The sequence below is a fragment of the Podarcis liolepis genome (genome assembly GCF_965112155.1).
Source record: "Podarcis liolepis genome assembly, chromosome: 10".
Taxonomy (NCBI): Eukaryota; Metazoa; Chordata; class Lepidosauria; order Squamata; family Lacertidae; genus Podarcis; species Podarcis liolepis.
In genome coordinates, this window is record NC_139562.1 from 30,490,525 (window position 1) to 30,509,522 (window position 18,998).

An 18,998-nucleotide genomic window follows, 5' to 3' on the forward strand; every position below is an offset into this window, starting at 1 on the left:
TGTAAAAAAAAGAAAAACGAGGTAATTTAATGTATTTGCCAAATGCACATATTTGGTGCAATGCAGTGCTAAATCAATTTTTTTTAACTTAATCACTTGTGACCCTGAGGGGCATGGTTGTTGCTTTTTTTATATACAGTAACAGATTGACCTGTATCAGTCAATAAAATCTTGTACGACCTTTTAAGCAAACAGGAGAACTGCTACTCTGTCAATGGAAAACACTGGTGCTGACGTGTCCACCTAGTGATTATTTTCCCCCTCATCAGTCTTGGGAAATGAAGTTCCTTTTACTATATCCTGTTGAAGATTTTATTTTGAAAAGAGGAAACAGAAGCTGAACAAGGCTTATCTTAAAGAAGACAATAAGGTGTATGTGTTAGAACTGGTTTAACTAGCAACGTAACCTCATGGGCTTCATATTTCCAACCAACACACAGGTTTAAGTAGCACTGGACAGGCTAAAAAGTCCAATTGTGAACACTCTTCATTTGTGAACTTGTTAAAGCGCTACATTGCTTTGAGACAAGTTGTGTATAGTATTAACAGTACAACAAAATTACCAAATTTACCTGGCCTTCAAAGCACTGCACCCAACATAAGTAATGTACCAGCTATCTGTAAATTAATATGGATGGAATTGCAATAGTAACAACAGCCAGTTCAAGTAAAGAGTTTTCCATTCATACATACTTTGTTAGTCTCGTTGAAAATGACAGTAAATACAGCATCATATTTAGCAGAAATCAGCAACTACTGCAAGTATTTTGTGACAATGTCTTTCTTTAGCTAACCATTATTGCTGCACAGCTGAGTCCATTGCTTGCTTGGTAGCTGCAGCATTGCTTTATTTTTGAGAAAAAAATGGATGCCACAATGGAATTGAGATCAAGATTTGTTGGACCAAAACTTAATCCGCAGAATTATGACACTCGCTATATGACCTTGAAGCCAGCCTGCCTCACAGGGACGTTGTGCAGATAAAATGGGATGACTCCACGTATGTTGCCTTCAGTCTCTTCGAGAGAGAAAAGACAGAATACAAATGAGATCAATAAGAAAATGCAGCAGAGGTCACAGAACTGTGCACTTTATGCTGCAAATCATGATGAATCCTTCTATTGTGAATGCCTTAGTACACAGACAGGTGTAGTTTTTTCATTTCGCAAAAAAGAAAATCCCAAAGACTTCCCTTTCCCTCGCTTTTCATTTGTCGTTACAAACAATTGTGCTTTTATTGATTCAGGGCTACCAGACCACACAACATGAACTTTCATGTTGATTCCCGTCATGAGGGAAGGAGGAAGAAAAATTTGTGAATCACCCAGAGATACTGGCAGAAGAAAGGAAGTGGATTACCCAACACGAAGGGGGTCAAGCTACATGTTATGTTATTTTTAAAAACCATACCCTATGCTGAGCACTGAGGCAGTTATTCTGCAGGAAAAGAAGCTGAATGGAGAGGGAAGGAAAAGGTGACCAAACAATTTGTGCCATCTGCACCAGCTGCTAGAAAGGATGGGGGGTGTTCCCCAACTTAGAAAGCGCCCCAGAACACATACACCCCAGCGGCACTATTTCTTCTACGCTCTCCCGTTTAGGGGAGGGCAGAAATGTGCATGGAAAGGGCAAAGAGCAGCTCCTCACACCTTCCCCTCTGTCGCTTATCGTCCCTGGGTGCAGAGAAGAGGACTGGGCCTACGGTGCTGCCTAGAAAAACGTGCGAGCAGCGACCAAGGCACCCTCTCGAGAGCTCAGAGGCGCGGATCCAGTCCAGCGCACCATATACTCCTCGCTATGCGGCCCTGAGAAACAGGCAGGCAGGCAAGAGCCAGGACTCAGCAGCGGCGGTTGCTGCTGCCTGAAGGCTCATCTCTCCCCCACGCTCCCCAGAAGGCTTTATGTCCACTCTGTGGGCAGCTTGGCCATCTTGAGGGAAAAGCAGCTGCGTTGCACTCAATTCTTATCTCTTTCACAGTGAATTAGGGTGGGGAGCGATTAGGCTCCCCAGGCGCCATCTGCACCCCAGCACAGCCAAGGGAGGGAGAGGAAGAGGCGGTTACTGCGCCCTATAGGGCTCCTGCGGACGGAGCTCCACAAATGTCAGGCCAGTTCCAGGGGAGCAGCCATGTTTAGTCTCTTGCCACACCGACCAAACATGGCAGCCGCTCTGGAAAAGGGGGAAGGAAAAGGATGGCAAAGAAGATGGAACAAGGTTCCTTTCCTATATTCACATTCCAAAAGAAGGGAGAGGCAAGCAGCAGCAGCGCATTAAGAAACACGCAGGACGGGGACAACGAAAGGACGTTTGCGCCGTTCTCCAACCTGAGGCGGTTGAATTTTTAATGCGCGCGTGCGACACAGAAAAGAATTCTGCCTCCCTCCCACCCCTCAACTGCCTTTCGGAACCCATTGACGCCCTTCCCGCTCTAAGCCAATGACGGTTTACAGTACACGTGGACAGGCGCTGTCAGCCAATCGAGTGATTCTATGTTCACGTGCTATCTCGAGTTCGGGACACCATCTGCTCTACCCAGTCGCCTTCCCACTGCTCCAAGGAAGCCAATAGGAAGCCAGCCAGCCGTTTCTGCGTCACGCGGTCTGACCTTAATTGAAAGCCTGGAGAGCGGCATTAGAGTAAAATAGCACAGTGTAGTACCTGAAAACCTTCCGCTGACTTTTGAGGAGGGTCAGGCAGATCCAGTCGCTAAGCCCCGCAAACTGTACGTTTGGCCCCTAGAGTCCTGCAGAGTGCCCTCTGAGAAAATCCAGTTCTTTGAACGAAGTTATTTTAACTCTGGAAACGGTTGGTGGAAGGATCCTGTTGAAGTGATTGCTCTTCGAGGGGCGCGTCCTGCCGGATCTTGTTGCGTATAAATACGGAAAGCGCGGGCGGCGCAGCCTCATTGTCTGCCTGTAGAATTAACAGTAGCGTCTGCCGTTGAATGTCGCTGTCCGAGGCGCAGCTCAAACGCGGCGTCGAAGCGAGGGGGTGATTTCTGCTACCGCAGCCGCCGCCATGGCATGGTAGGTGCGGCAGTGCAAGCGGCGGCATCGGCCATTGCAGAGGCGCAGCAGCATCGGCCGCGGCCTCGGCATCTCCAGGCATCTGCAACCATGGCGTGAGTATCGAGGAGGGACAAAACGGGAGGATCGCCTCATGCTTCCGAAGGAGGGGGCGACGAGAACCATCTTTAAACATAAGCCAGTAGTGGGCGGTGGCGGCGACGGGGGGAGCTCATAGACTCATCTCACGGGATTAAAAGCCCCGGGGTGTAATTAGCAGCGTTTTATGCTCCGCTTCCCCCACTGGAAAGGGTCGCGCTTTGACATCTGCTTTCGTGGCCGGGGTATGAAGTAGGGATAATGTGACATTCTGTAAAATGGTTCGTCCTCCCAAAATAAAGACATACCTTGGAAGTGGAAAGGAGATCAGAGGGTGGGGCGAGGCTTCCCTTGGAGAGAAAAAGGATGGGAGAGGTATATTTGTCCAAAGTGGAGGATGAGTTAATGAGCCTCTGGGCTTCCCAGGGTAATTAAAGTGATTTCCCTTCATAGCTAAGCAAATGCTCATGAGATCTGAACTATTGACAGATCTGTGCTGTGTCTTCCCGTCCTATATAGACCAAAGATGGCATTTAAGGTAAATTTGCTGTGGCTTTCATGAGCCAAACAGCTGTGGTTTATTAGTACCTACTTGCCAGGCAACTGGTAAACCTTTTCTCAACATACAGTGACAGGCAAAAGGAGCAGCTCTAATTTTTGTTTAATTTTGCTGGGCCCAAGACACTTAAAAGGAGAAAAACGGTGGCTTTCCCTAGGTTCAGATCTGACTGTTTTGGATTGGTGCCATATGGAGCTTTCCAAGAAAGGGTGGGGATTTCAGATGGCTCCCTGTCACCTTGAAATAAGTTTTGTGTATATCTGTGGAAAGTGTTACCCTTTTTTGATCACGGAATGTGAATTCAAACTGTTTGGCACCCCCTTATATTGCTGCTGCTCAGTCTTGATTAGAAAAATGCCAGGATACCAGGAGTAATCGAACCTTCATGGAACGTGGCAGGACAAAATGGCTCCCTATTTATAGGGTGGGGACATGCACAGCAGGCAGATCATGAAATGGCTGCAGCTGTTGCCTTTGACGCTTGTGAATGCATGAATCAGACCAGGAAAAGTGGTGGGTGGAGCTGAAACCGTGGCTGTGACCATATATGGTTGGGAGGAAACCCAACCAGGCTGCCTTGCAGAAGTGAGAACATTTTCCACAAATCCTAGTTGGCGCTATTGTACAATAGTGCCTTGTTGGTATTCATTAGAACGCTCTTGGATAGGATCCAGATACAGTGTCCTAAACTGGAATCATGGGGTGCTGTTGTTGCAGTAATGTACTTTTTTCCGTCTTTTCCCTCTCAAGGGATAACCTGAATTCAACATCAATGGACATCTTTATAATGACAACAAAAATTGCTTGTGTCTTTCAGGTTTTTCAAGCCATCAGACAGCAGCTTTGCTGTATTCGACAAAGACACCATCTATTTGTCCACGCTTTTTGACGACAAAGTACTAAAATCTGACCAAAATGAGCTTCTCAAACACAGAGATGTTGTTGGGGGATTTTCTGTCCCCCTTCAACCAGCCGTGTTTGGTGGCTGAGGAGGGCCTGGGCCTCCTAGATGACTACCTGGAGGTGGCCAAGAACCTCAGTTCGCATGGGTTCTCCAGCGACAAGGCTAAAGTGGGCTCTTCCGAATGGCTGGCTGTGGATAGTTCGAACAATGCCACAGACAACAGCCAGGGTAAGACACAGACTAAAACGTATTCAGAAAATGTTGGGTGGCCTTGCTGAATTATAGTTCCATGTAGTAAATGTGTGACATTCTTAATAAGTTTAAAGCACTGAGCTGATATGAGTGCTAGCAACATCATTAAATATATTAAATGAGCACAGGAAAGGAGAGAGAAAAAACACTTTTTAAAAACCCTCATTTCTAAAGTTCATGGTTTTTTGTTTTATAAAAAATTGTCATTTCTTTAACAGAGGATGCCTTCTCTGGCATGGATTGGATGGTGGAGAAGATGGATTTGAAGGAATTTGACTTCGATGCACTGTTGGGTATCGTTGATCTGGAAGCCACCGTCTCCCCAGATGAGCTCATGGCCACGTTGGAGGACACGTGTGATCTATTTGACCCTCCTGTCCAAGAAATTCCCAACAAAGAAACTCCACTGACAACAGAATTAATTATTCATTCTCCTAAGTCTCCCTCTGGGGCAGACCAGGTGGCCCCACTGGCCCCCTTGTTTCCATTTCCCCTCACTCCAGAGTCCGTGATTTCCACTACAGACCATTCTTTCAGTTTAGAATTAGGCAGTGAAGTAGATGTTCTTGAAGGAGACAAGAAAACTGAAGCCCATATCTTAGTAGTGGTGATTCCAAAGTGTGAAAAAGAGGATGAGGCTCACTCAGACAATGATAGTGGAATATGCATGAGTCCAGAATCTTACCTGGGGTCTCCCCAGCAAAGCCCCACCACTTCTGTTCATTCCCTCAGTGATTGCCAATCAGTCACAGTCCTGCATGATAGCCCTGTGAGGTCCAAACCTTATGATCATCCTGCAGATAAGGTAGTGTCAGTGAAGATGAAAGGAGAAAAGAGAGTAGATAAGAAACTGAAGAAGATGGAGCAAAACAAGACTGCAGCTACACGCTATCGACAGAAGAAAAGGTTAGAGCAGGAGGCTTTATCAGGGGAATGTAGAGAACTAGAGCAGAAAAATGAAACACTGAGGGAAAAGGCAGATTCCCTGAGCAAAGAAATTCAGTATTTGAAAGATCTAATTGAAGAGGTCCGGAAGGCCAAGGGTAAAAAAGTTAAAGCCCCAGAATAGGGTAGTCAAGGGTATATGTTACATGCATGTATATAAGAGCTTAGTACAATGAGCTGTGTATTGTTGCTTAATAAATTATTTTCTAGTACACATTTGTCTTGTGTCTTTCAAATGGAGGTTTTAGTTACAGCAGGCTTGGTCTGCAGATTTTAATAAAATTCAAAAGGAATAAAAATAGAGAGGCCTGGATTATTCTGGTGAGGGGGGAACCTGGCAACTCCATTTGATAAGGCTTAAAAAATGGGATATGGCACTTTCGGCAGTATTCATCTCCAAGCTAGTTATGTGTGTGGATATTTTCATATACATATTATTGGTACAACCAATAAATAGTTCTAAGTTTAATGAACCAGAGGCCTTTATTCTCAAAAGCAACCTTAATTGCAGTTTTACTCTGCTATGTACTTGGTGGTATCATTTGGTTAGATAAGTTGACAAAAGTGCATGAAGGGAGCAAGAGCTAGTTCTATGAGGTTTTTTTAAAAATTTGGTTACGGTAATTTGTCAGACTTCTCTGTTTGCAGACAAAGTTTTGAAACGCCATATTGCAACAGAAATGCATAAAGGGACTTGAAATGATAGCATTTTTGTTCAGTGTGACTACAGCCTGGGTTGGAGGGGGGGGGGGAGAATGAAAAGATAACCACACTGAAGAGCACTTGCAGCAAGACAGCTTCATCTGCCTCCTATATTGGTGGAGGTGCTTTTTCCCTTAATACTCTGAAGAAGCTTTCAACAGCCTAACAATTCAGCAATCAGCAAAAGCTATGCACCCATAGCTTTTGACAACCACAGATTTACTGGCAGAGTGCTGTTGCCATATTCTGGTAAAGTTGCTGCACCATCCAGCAGATTTTGCAAAGTAATTTAAACCCAAATTGATTAAGATGAGGTGGAGAAAATATGTTAAAATTTTCACGTAATTGGGGCAGAGGGGTATTTCCACTAGTAAGAAATCTTTGACTAGGTCTTTGGCTTACCTGGCATGAGTTCAGCAGTCTTAGAAATTGCACTGGCAAAGTCTTGCCATTTCAATTTTGCTGCATTTGGAGTGATGCACTGCGAAAAGTTTAATACAGATGTCAAAAAATTTTTAGTGGGTCAGAATGGGGGCTTGGCAGCTGCCCAAGGCTGATAGGTGCAGATGGCAACTCAAAATGAGTTTGCACAATAACTGAACAATTGGCTCATAGAGAGCTGTGGTCCTTACACCATCAGCCATAGGGAGCATGGCAAATGCTCTGGGATTATGGAAATTTCAAACAACAGCTGGAGAGCAGTGGCTTTCCCAACTCATTTTGGGGAGACAGTAACGTGGGAGGGTTTTGCAGTAACTGCAAAATTAAGAAAAAAATAGTTCACAAGCTGCTGAACATTTACACCATCAGCTACCCTCCAACACTATCGGTTCCCAGCCCAACTTGGTCCAAAAATAGTGAGCACTTGCTTTAAATGACAATTGTATTTATTAAATTTGTATACTGTCCTTCCCCTGACTATCACAGTGTCTCACAACAAAAATACAAAAAGAAAATACATACAAAAGCAAAACAAACCAATAACCCCACTCCCATAGACACATTTAAAAGGGTATATAGGATGTTAAATCAGTCAGGCCTGGTTAAAGAGGATCATTTCTGCCAGGCATCCAAAGGTGTGTAATAAAGGTGCTAGCCAAACGTCCCCGAGGAGAGCATTCCACAAACGGAGCCACTGCAGAAATGGCCCACTCTTGTGTTGCTGCCACCCAGACCTCTTGAGGCACACAAAGGTGGTCCTCAGATGACGATCATAGGGTCTGGGTCGGTTCATATGGTGACAGGCAGTCCTCAGCAGTTCAAAGTTTAATAGGTAAAAAAACCCCACTGTGAATAGGGGCTGGAAACTCACCGACAGGCTATTCAGGATTGGTGTAATATGCTCAAACCCTCTTGTCCTGGTTAGCAACCTGGCCACTGAATTCTGCACCAGCTGGAGTTTCTTAACTGTCTACAAAGGCAGCCCTATGTATAACACACTGCAGTAATCGCCCAGAGTGGGGCAACCCAGTCTGATGAGCTGTGTATAAGAAAACTACTACTACCATCCTAGAGGTTACCAGAACACAAATGGCAGGAGTTAGGCTATCTCTATCCAGATAGAGACATGGCTGGGACAACTGTCGAATCTGATGGAAGGCGCTTCACTCCACTGAGACCACTTGGGCTTCAAGCGACAGCAAAGGATCCAGAAGTGCCCCCAAGCTACTGAGCACAAGTTATGCTATACCATAAATACCTACCTTGTAAGCCTCAAGAATCATTTTCAGAAACTGTCAACTAGAGACCCTTTTCACTTACTAACAGAATCAGTGTTACTACAGCCTCACACTGAATACAGAAACCTAAGATGCTTTAGAGAGATGATCACTTGGGGTACGAAGCACAACTGTATATAAGCTGCTGTAATTTCTTTGGAAGGACGAAAATGAATGCAAGTGTAACAATAAAATACACATTTATGCAGTTTTCCTAGCAGCATTCCTGCAAAAGGAAGTGCATTTAATTCCCACACTTTGGTGGAATTCCCCTTGCCCCAACATTGGCATTCAATTTGTCTCTCAGGCCTCTTAACTATTTGGGGGTGGGGGATGATTGGTTGAAGCCAGCATTTTCTCATACTGCTGCAGAAAGTATTAGAGAGGTAGAACCCTAAGTCCCAAAGTAGGTAATTCCTAGGACAATGTGTTCTTGGTAAGAAAGAGCAGACATCTTGCATGAGAGGACTGAACAAGTTAGATGTAGAGGTGCTTCAGGTCCCTATTGTAAAGTTCTGCTCCCAATTGCTTATGAAAAGGAAGTATCTTTGATGTTTTCTCTATAACCAGTAGACAGTGCCATTTTCGTCAGACTGTTCCAGTTCCCCCAAAATATTCTCTCTCAAATTTCTGGAAGTCTTCCTCGGTGAAAACGGTGCCTTCGGGCTTCTTTTTCTCCTCCTCTTGACGGCGGTCTCTGGCTTTCCTGCCTCTATTTTGGGCCAAAACCTTCAGACACAAAACAAAGGGAAACGAGAAGTTACGGCTTTCTATTATTGCACAACTACTTACAGTTCTCAAATCTCCATTTATCTTCCAGCTCAAACAATCATCTGAGCACAGACTGCTGACACACTGTTCAAATAGAGCCAAGTCTAGGCTCTGTTCAAAATAATTTAAGGAAATTCAGCCCAACAAGGCTACACTCTGCATTGCTGCATACCAATACTAAAATTCAATCATGGTCCAATTTCAAAAGCAACTGCCTCTTCCTTTTGGGAAGAAAAGGACCCATGCAAGGTGAGAATTAAAAAAAAATACTTGAGTCAAAAAGTCTGATTTACAGTCTAGTAGAAATCATTTTAGGAATTCCCCAGACTGTTTAAAAATATATTTTTAATGTATTAAGATAAATATTTACTATTTGGTAAGAATGGCAGAGCAAGAAGCAATAGGAATTAGAAGGTAAGTGGAAAAATGCAAGTTCTTTCTCAAGATGCCCTGACCTTAGGAACACAGAAAGCTGGCTTACGCATTGGTCCATGTAGCTCAATACTGTCCACATGACTGGTAGTTTCTGGCCACGAATATCCCCAGTCCCATCTGGAGACTGAATCTGGGACTTTTTGCATGCAAAACAGATGCTCTGCTCTGCAACTGAGCTAAAGCTCTTCCTTTTGAGACATCATTTCAACTGATACTTTACAGGTATAGAAATTTGTTAGTTTTTCTTACACAACATAGGGCACATAGAACCCATATTTCAGGCAAACTTTATCAACTCAATTTCTATTAAAGAAACATTATTGTTAGGGGGTGTGACAAGGCACAAGGCAGGAAAAACAAATTTGCAACGACAGCACATTCCTCACCCCTGCCTCCAGGTAAGCTATGGGATCTAATGAACAGAGTAGAAGGCTCACCTTCTGAGTGATGGTGCTGTCTGTCATGAAATGGCTACTCGTCATGTACTTCACATTTTCCTGAAAATGGTCAACAGCTTGACGTTTCGTATACTCCTCTGGGAAAGTTAAGAAAATAATTTTTTAGTAAGATTGTTCAACAGATACGGCGAGATATAACATGCTGCTATGACTGATACTTTCTTTCATGTATGGCATGGACATTGCCACTGCGGCCCAGATTTATTATTATTATTTAATTGCCCATCATACAGTATAGCACAGGTTATAGATCTAAAACTACAGATAAAACCGGTAAGGTGGTCTTTCGTTGGATCAACTAGGACCATGCATGGGGCATGTGTTAATTCCCAATGTGGAGAGCAAAATTATTTACTAAAGTGAATACTACAGTCACTTCAGGTAGATAACAGACCAATCACAAACCCTTCCAGATCTTAATTATAATATAGCACATTGAGAAGCCCAAGGAAGTGGAGAAGTGATGGTAGTAGAGAGATTCATGTCTATACAAATACACAATTCCGATCATTAAGCAACTAATGTAACTAACGGATACAAAACAAGGACAGATGCCTGGGCATGTATTATTACAGTCTTGCAGAATGTTCCTGCATATCATTCACAATTGCCCACATGCACAGAGTTTTTTAAGCAGCTCCAGCTGGGGCAAAAGTCTGTTTGTCTTTTCAGCTTCCTTTTAGAATTCCTTATCTGCAAACCCTCAGAGGACCTCAAAGACTGCCTTTCCCCATATGAACTGACATAGACCCTGCACTCATCACCAGTGATTTACAAAACAGATACATTTAAGCAAAACATTTTGGTTTCCATATTCCTTAGTTCTTTTGGTGTGAACAGAGGGTACTGTAGGTGAGGTAATATTCAGATAATTAAAGCCTCTCTGGTTGATCCATAATTGTAACAGAAATGTCATTTGCTCTAGAAAAAACTCAAAATGCCTGGATATATATACTTGGAGATATATCTATATACTTGATACAGGGCCTCATTGAAGAAACACAGAGAACATGCCAATGGCCTGTCTAGTCCAGCATCCTGTTCTCACAGTTGCTAACCAGATGCTTACATGAAGTTAGTAAACAGGAAATGAGCAGAATAGCAGTCTCCCCACCTGTGATTCCTAGCAACTGGTATTCAGAAGCACACCGCCTCCCACAGAGGAGGGAAACATAACCATCATGGCTAGTAGCTACTGATAGCCTTATGCTCCATGAATTTGTCTATTCTTCTTTTAGTACCACTCAAATTGGTAGACATCACTACTTTTGTAGGAATGAATTTTGTCGTTTATACATTCTTTTGTTTCTCCTGAATTTTCCAACATTCAACTTGGTTGGATTGAACCCAAGTTCTAGTATTATGAGGGAGAAATTTTTTTTTCTATCCACCTTCCCCACACCAAGCATAGTTTAATGCACCTGGATGCATATCTCCCATTATTCCCCTTCTCTCTAAACTAAAAAGCCTCATCCTGGAGGGTAATAACAGGCATCACTCGACAACAGCCACACTTCCAAATCCTCGTGTTCTGAAACTGCCACCTCGGCTGCAGCGTCTGATACACATAAGAACAGCTGAAGAAGGCGGGAGTCAAAGCGGTTCTCTTTAAAACTTTAGCATCCCTGCTGTTCGTCATCGCGATAAATATAAGGTTTCGGTGATTAACTGCATCCTCCCGGGATTCAGAGGAAGCTTGCCTGAAGGGTTTTGCTTTGATTGGTAAAAAACTTATGGGTGGATTCGAAGATAATGGCTCCTCGGCGCTCACCTAACGCGGACTTGATGACTTTGCCCTTGACTGTCGCCTTCTCCTTTTGGGGCCGAGAGAACTTCTTTTTCCTCGCCCTCGCCAGCGATTGCTTGTTGGGTGGGCTGGTGGTGGCTGCCCTCTTGGGCCGGGGAGCGGACGCTGTCCAGAGGAAGAGAGAGAAAGCCTATTAGAGTAAAGAACGAACGGATTTCGTCCCTTTCCCTTAGTCCCCCGCTGCCTTACACTACCTCCCGTCGTCTCCAGCAACTCCAGACCCTTTCTCAGCAAGGAGGCTGACATGTTGCCTCGCTTCTCCCACGTGAAATGCCCTTCTTTCTGTCTCACCTCTATGGTACTACTGTCTATGATGAACCCACTTCCGTGTTTCTTCCCGCCACACTTCCTGGTGTGCCGTGCTGGTTTCTGCCACACTTCCGGTAGTTCTTTGCCGCACCTGTTTAGGTTTTTGCTGACGGTTGCGCGGGGCAATGAAATACAGTACTGTACTGTACTTAGAAAGCGGGTGAGGGAAGGAATGGCCACTTTAATTTTTAGGCGGGAACGCTGAGGGTGGCTGTGCAGTCCTTTACGTGTCTGCTCGGAACTAAGTCCTATTGAGTTCAGTGGGCTTACTCCCAGATATGTCAGTAAAGTATTGAACCCTGAGTGGCTGAAGTATTCCCCATTTCTAGGGCGACATCTTGTGAGCCTCCAGGGGCTGAAGTTGGCTGTTTATCCTTCTTATTTTTATTTATATAGCAACTTCTGCCCCGTCTAATTTTAGAGCGCTCCAGACAGGTAACAACAGTAAAAAAAAAAAATCACTTTACAAAACCAAATAAACGTCGTCGTGAGATTTACAATATGTAAAACCAAAAATCGGAGCTTCTAAAATAAAAATGTTTTGTCTACTCAGTTTCAGGGTTGCCATATTAAAAACAAAAATTCCTGACACCCGCAAAGTTGTTGAGAGTTTTTGGGAAGACCCCAAAATTGTTGAGCTTTTAAAAGGAAACCACCAATATTGTTGAGCTTTTTGGGAACAAACCCAAATTGATTTAAAGCTTTTTGAGCTGTTTTCACTGTTTTTCCCCATCACGTTCCCGTATATCTGCATATCCCCTGACATTTCAATAATTTTCCTGATGTATGGCGAGCCTACTCAAGTTTCCTAGATATCTGAGGGATGGGCTAAGGCAGTGCTCACTTGTAAAGTTACTCAACCTGTCTAAACCTAACCCTACCTACTGGAGCCTATTTTCCTGCTCTACGATAGAAAATGAAAGAATTTCACATTCCTAGTCAACACTGAAGAAATTTAGATTTACTTCATAATGTTAACATAGTTATATGTAGGCATTATATGTTTGCCTAGAACTTAAGCGTAAGTAACCAAACAAACCCCTGTGTTGCAAAGAGAACGTCAGCAATGTCTAAGGCAACACTATGACTATGTACATTTGCAATAAACAATCTTTTATAGAATTTCGTCAAACCATAACAAGTCCAAAATGAAATCTTGAGACTAAAGTTTTCATTTTGGACTTGTTATGGTTTGAAGGAATTCTATAAAAGATTGTTTATTGTACACTGTCATTGTGTTGCCTAGAACTTAAGCGTGACATGGAGTGAGTGAGGGAGCTTGTTGGCCCAATGAAAAGAAGTACAAAAAGTACCCCTGGTAATGAGAAAAAAAGAGTCCACCATTGTGAGTCCCATTCAAAAACATAATGGATCAACAATTTGAGAAGCACCGGGCTAAGGGATTATCCATAAAGTATGTTGTGTATTGGGTAGGAGGAGATTGCATAAAGCTTAAAAAGGAGGGGTTTACTATTGGTTAAAATGGGACAAAGTGTTATAACTGGGTGGGACAGCATTTATTTCATTTCTTTATTGCACTCCACTTATGTCTCAGGGTGATGTACAAAATACAACAAACACAACTAAAAGCAATACAAAATAACAACAGATAAATTTAAAAACGTCAAAGTAGACAACCATAGCAGAGACCTTCTCCATCTCAGAAAGCTTGTCAAAACAAGCATGTATGCTGGAAAGCACAGATAGTGGGTGCCTGTCATATTTCATTATAAAAAGGCTTTAACAAGTGTGATATGCTTTATGGATGGCCCTTAAATCAGTGGAGTTCTGCATGAATAACTGATCTCAAATCTACTTATTTTCAGAAATTATTTTTGACAAATGCTTTGAGGTTGTTGTTTTTACAATCAAGTGGTATATAAATTTTGTGAAATGAAAAATTATATGAAATAACAAAGAGATCCTAATAGGAAACACCATGTGGAGTTTAGGATTTCCAAATGGCTATTCTGAGAAGGCAGGATCCCTCCAAGCTGTTGAGAGGACAAATTTGCATCCATGCTGCTGTTCCAAAGTTTCATCTCAACTCAAAACCCTATAAGAAACAATGCTCTGGGGCAGGCGTGTGCAGAAGAAGGTGGATTGGGATCAACAACTCCCAGCTGTTGCAACAACAAATGGCTCTCTCCTATCCCTTTCTAAAATATGCTGCTGAGCTAAAGAGACTTGAGGGAAAACCAGGAATGGCATGTAGGTGTGACAGAACTGTGAGCTCATTTCTGATTAAAACAGATTCCTAGCTTGAGCATGGGAAGGCGCTCTCTGTGCTTTAATTCTAAAAGTATTCCACCACCATTCCTGCCAACTCAAGTCATTATTTTACCCCAGGCCTTGGCTGTAGTATTTTAGTAAAAAAAAAAAAAAAAAAAAAAGCAAAGTAGGTCCTGCAAAAGTGGTGTCTGTCAGCTTCTGCTGTATGGTTTTTCAGAGATCTGTGATTAATCAAATGGGTTTTAGGGCCCAATCTTCTACTGAAGATTTGGGCCCCATCCATAACTCATCTTAGTATGGATTATGAGCCCCTTGCCGCTCCTTTAATTCCCCCTCATCCATACAGCATTGTCTTCCACCTACCATTGTCACACGCTTTCTCCTGCCTACACCTGGAGATTCCCTATGCAATCAATGTAATTCTCCTAACTGGATTTTGAAAGTACAGAGAATCTCTGGATTTAGGGAGGGAAGCCTGTGGAACTGCAGTAGTTGAGGAGAGCACTGCATGCACAAGGGGGAACAAACTGTGAGGTGTAAACGATGGTGCTCAGAATTCTTTGAGGGTAAATAAAGTGGTTTGAATGTGTTTTAAAGGTACAGTGTATGCAAGCTTACAGGGAGGAAGAATGTTTTACATAAAAAGGAAGCACATTGTACAGAACAACTTAGTCTTATGGTACAGAGAACTTGAGAACAGAGCCAGCCCATCCATGAGACAGGGAAGCGGCTGCCTCAGGTGGTGGAAGTGCAAGAGCATTCTGGCGCATGGCATTGCCACTCATCTTCCCTACCCCTGGGGCGGAGAAGATGATTGTCAAAGCCTTGTGGAACGCTCCCCTGCTTGCTGAGGTCAGCTGGGTGGTGGTGGTTCTGGGATGCAGCAGAAAGGCGGGATGGGGGGACTGGGGTACAGGGAGAGGCACATTCCTGTTTCTCCTCAGGTAGCTTGATAACATTACCAATGTTTATTTGCTTAGTACCCTAACAGGCCTTGGGATTCCAGACACAAATACCAAACTCCACTCCATCAGCTGGGGATGCCTGCACAGGTAAGCCTGGGAGAAGGGAACACATGCTGTAGCAGTCTACAGTTGGTTAATTGTCTCCCAACTCTTCCTCTCACTGCCTTCCCTTTACTGAATGTGAATTTGTATTACTGTATTCAGTTTGCTGAGCAGTCTAAAGAATGTGGATGGAAACAGGTTGAACTAGAAATGCGCCATACATTTAAAACATGTTTCTTCCTTCCTAAGAATCATGGGAACTATAGTTTGTTGAGGGTTCTAGGAATTGTAGCTCTATGAGGGGCAAAGTACCGTTCTCAGGATTCTTGGGAGGGAGAATGTGCTCTAAATCAGGGGTCAGCAAACTTTTTCAGCGGGGGGCTGGTCCACCGTCCCTCAGACTATGTGGTGGGCTGGACTATATTTTTTTGGGAAAAATGAACGAATTCCTATGCCCCACAAATAACCCAGAGATGCATTTTAAATAAAAGCACACATTCTACTCATGTAAAAACACCAGTCAGGCCCCACAAATAACCCAGAGATGCATTTTAAATAAAAGGACACATTCTACTCATGTAAAAACACGCTGATTCCCGGACCGTTCGCGGGCTTAATTGAGAAGGTGATTGGGCCGCATCCGGCCCCCAGGCCTTAGGTTGCCTACCCCTGCTCTAAATGTATGGTTTTTATGCAGCCTCCCAGGGGGCTAATTTTGCTGGTAGAGGCTTCTGAGGTTTTTTCCTTCTCCCTCTGCATCAGTGGAAAAAAGTGGGGAGTAGTCTGTGAGGAGATGACTAAAAATGGTGTGCTAGTGCCTTCACCACTAGCCTCTTACATGATACTAGTCACAATTCCCCCCCACTTTATTTATTTTGTGTGTGTGTTCATGGCTGGGATTTATAGTATGCATATATAAGTGTGCGCGTGCTACTTCTCTTGCATATTTGGCCCCATGAAATATCCTTTGAAAATCTATAAATGAGAAACAGGGATCAATGATAATTTATTGCATCCAAGTTGCAACTGGGCAGCATTTCTTGGACAAGGATTGCTGACACCCTCTCCTTTCTGTTCCTGCTCCTCTTTTTCTATTCTGATCTCACAGCCTACTTGGCATGTGCAGCACAGCGTAGCACTTGCAACAAATTGGTGACTTTGGTAGCCCTTGTCCTTGTAATGCTAATGCTGGCACTATTAAGAGATTTTCTCATTACATTTTCTGTTCCTCAAGGAATCAAATTTATCTCGGCCTTGCCCGTGCCAGACAATATCGTTTTGTGCCAGTTCTTTAAAGGGTTTATTGACCAAAGGCTTTGAATTAATCTTGCTAGATATTTTATTATTCCTTTAAATACTAGCGAGGATGTATTTTATACTGAGCAGTGTGCTTTTCAGCTGTTGTGTTGTTTTATCTGAATCAGCAGTTTAAGAAAATACCACTGCTCAAATTAGTTTCCGTAGCTGAGCTCTTGGAAAGGCTCCTCTCTGCTTTTTCGCTTTAAAGTCTTCCTCCTGTGTTCTGTGCAAATGGTTTGAGGCTTCATTATATTCTCTTAAATCTCTCCATTCAAGATTTATTACCCTTAAATGAAGTGTACAATAAGGATTGATTCACTTGACCCTGAAAGGAGGATTGATATGTGCTGAACTGAAGTGTGATATGTTTGGAGTTTGGTGTGCAATGAAACTGCCATGGGATCTCTTTATGTGATGGAGAAAACATTTTTTTCAGAGTAAGCTGACTTCCTGATGTGCCAGTACCGATCTTAGAGGCTTTCGTAGTGACTTTTCAAGGTGCCACCTGCTGTGGAAAAATTAGGATTTGTGCACATAGTGAATCAATCACATGATGAGATGTCCAAACCTAGCCCACTTCTACCCCACTGTATGGAAGTAGTGAAGAGTAACAAGATATCTTCCTTGCCAGGCTGATGTTCGCACTGGCATTTTGGCCAGAAAGCAAGGGAAGCCCAGTTTAGACCAGAAAGCTGTTAGCCTTGTACCCAGAACACCTTGATTCAAATTCCATGTGCTGGATGGCCTTTCTAAGGGCTGAACTATAGGTTACTTTTGCTGGCATACTTCGTGTCTTTTTCCTGGCATGCTTGATTTTTTTGACATGGTCCCTATTCAACTTGCTTCTTTTCCCTGCCCCCCACTTTGCCATGCTGGCTATTAGAAAAGAAAAGAAAAGAAAAGAAAAGAAAAGAAAAGAAGTCAGAGGAAACGATGCTTAAGTGCTCATTAGCAGCTTAAAATGCAGTAAGTCAACTCCCCACTGCTTTTCAGGTCACATTTTTATGTTGCTGCGCACACTGGAGAGGAGGTGGGGATATCTTCACCTGATTCACATTACCTGATTTGTTTCCCTGTGCCTGCAACACCCCCAAATCCTATTGAATGAAGCTGTCACCTGCACATGTGCTGCTGCCATCTGTGCATGCTCAACAGATGCCTCAGCTCAACTGTAGTTTACATTTTCAAATCAAATGGAATTTGGTTTGCGGGAAAACACATCAGACAGCAGCATTTCTCAAGAAACTACGGGGTAGGTAAGGGACTGTGGCTAACGTCACACATACTCAGCTTCAAATGCGAGCGGTGAAAGCACACTGGATATGGAGTGTGCCCAGCCCAGCCTATGTGACAATTGTTGTCTATTGTTTGGTTCTGAGACAGTAAAGAATACCTGAGACAGACTGTAGACAGGATTGTTTTTTAGGATGAGTGAGCTAAGGATGGTAAAGCACCAGATTCAGAAAAGACTGGGGGGGGGGGGGACGGGGACGTAAGAATGGGTTTTGAGGAAGGCTTGAAAGATGAGGGGCAAATAACATTTTGTGTGATTCTGGATTGCAGGCTTGCGAGTGGGAGCTTGACTTCGGCCAATGAAGTGGCGCTGAAAGGCAGTGGGGCTATAGGTGGAAGCAGCTGCAAACATTTGCAGAGCTTTATGGCGGTTTCCAAGAGGACCCTATAATATCCCAGTTCTCTCTGATGAAGTTCTGCACATAGGCTGGGCTGGGCACACGCCATATCCAGTGTGCTTTCACACACACTGTGTGTATGGGCACACACACAGTGCTGGCATTTCTATTTTATTTTCCTTTCACATTGTAGGCTCTGGAAGCTCTTTGAGAAGTCTCCTTCAATATATCCATTCCTTTCCCTTTGAACTTCTGTGCCCAATTTATTGCCATTTAATCTGACAAATGTGTATACAGCTTAATTGACAACTCCCCTCCCTTAATTGGTTTACTTAAAACAATGTCAAAGATGCAGTAAAATCAGACATTAAAAACAACTTGGCATTAAATTTATCAAAACATAAACAAAACCAGCAGGTATAACACAGTCACATAATAAAACTATATGTTAAAATTGTGTTTTAAAACTGTATGTCTGGGTAGGTGTGCCTAAACAAAAATGGCACGTGTCAAAAACAATGCAGTATAGCGAATGGGCTTGTCTAATAATAATAGGCAGAGATTTCCAAAGAGTAGTGGGTGCTGCCACACTGAAGGATCGATCCCTTGCAAATGCGGGACAGACATGATATGGCATTTGTAGAATTGAAGATCGCCTTTTGCACAGCAGTTTATTGTGGATTCAGTTTTGTTCACAGAACTGAAGGAGGAGAACAGGACTGAGGCCAAGGCTGTGTACACATTACCAGCTTAAAACACAGCGACGTTGTTCTTTTTCTCAATTTCGATTGAAGCTGGTTTGCGGGGGAATGCATCAAAATGCAGCATTTCCTAAGAAGTGATATGATAGGTACAGGATCAAGA

The 18,998-nt window shown here is 43.3% G+C and overlaps 3 protein-coding genes across 3 annotated transcripts in view; 2 read left to right on the forward strand and 1 right to left on the reverse strand.

Moving 5' to 3' along the window:
• The first annotated feature begins 1,016 nt into the window (after window positions 1-1,016).
• On the forward strand, window positions 1,017-5,977 carry ATF4 (activating transcription factor 4). Its single transcript, XM_083462393.1, has 3 exons — window positions 1,017-3,122; window positions 4,482-4,796; window positions 5,039-5,977. Exons 2-3 carry the CDS (start codon window positions 4,580-4,582, stop codon window positions 5,887-5,889), a joined length of 1,068 nt encoding a protein of 355 aa, XP_083318519.1. The 5' UTR covers window positions 1,017-3,122; window positions 4,482-4,579; the 3' UTR covers window positions 5,890-5,977.
• On the reverse strand, window positions 5,017-11,976 carry RPS19BP1 (ribosomal protein S19 binding protein 1). Its single transcript, XM_083462435.1, has 4 exons — window positions 11,851-11,976; window positions 11,621-11,761; window positions 9,829-9,926; window positions 5,017-8,914 (listed from the first exon to the last, which is right to left on the reverse strand). Exons 1-4 carry the CDS (start codon window positions 11,900-11,902, stop codon window positions 8,774-8,776), a joined length of 432 nt encoding a protein of 143 aa, XP_083318561.1. The 5' UTR covers window positions 11,903-11,976; the 3' UTR covers window positions 5,017-8,773.
• Window positions 11,977-12,111: 135 nt separating this feature from the next.
• CACNA1I (calcium voltage-gated channel subunit alpha1 I) overlaps window positions 12,112-18,998 on the forward strand; it is a 370,432-nt gene continuing 363,545 nt past the window's right edge. Inside the window, exons 1-2 of the mRNA XM_083462258.1 lie at window positions 12,112-12,125; window positions 15,178-15,249. Coding sequence (XP_083318384.1) covers window positions 15,238-15,249 — 12 coding nt within the window. The 5' untranslated portion in view covers window positions 12,112-12,125; window positions 15,178-15,237. The remainder of the gene's footprint in view (window positions 12,126-15,177; window positions 15,250-18,998) is intronic.

Coding starts and splice junctions, on each gene's coding strand:
- ATF4 (XM_083462393.1), top strand. CDS start 4,580: ATGAGCTTCTCAAACACAGAGATGTTGTTGGGGGATTTTCTGTCCCCC. Junction 4,797..5,038: donor TGCCACAGACAACAGCCAGG/GTAAGACACAGA, acceptor TTTCTTTAACAG/AGGATGCCTTCTCTGGCATG.
- RPS19BP1 (XM_083462435.1), bottom strand. CDS start 11,902: ATGTCAGCCTCCTTGCTGAGAAAGGGTCTGGAGTTGCTGGAGACGACG. Junction 9,927..11,620: donor AGTCATCAAGTCCGCGTTAG/GTGAGCGCCGAG, acceptor TAACTTTCCCAG/AGGAGTATACGAAACGTCAA. Junction 8,915..9,828: donor ACAGCACCATCACTCAGAAG/GTGAGCCTTCTA, acceptor TTGTGTCTGAAG/GTTTTGGCCCAAAATAGAGG.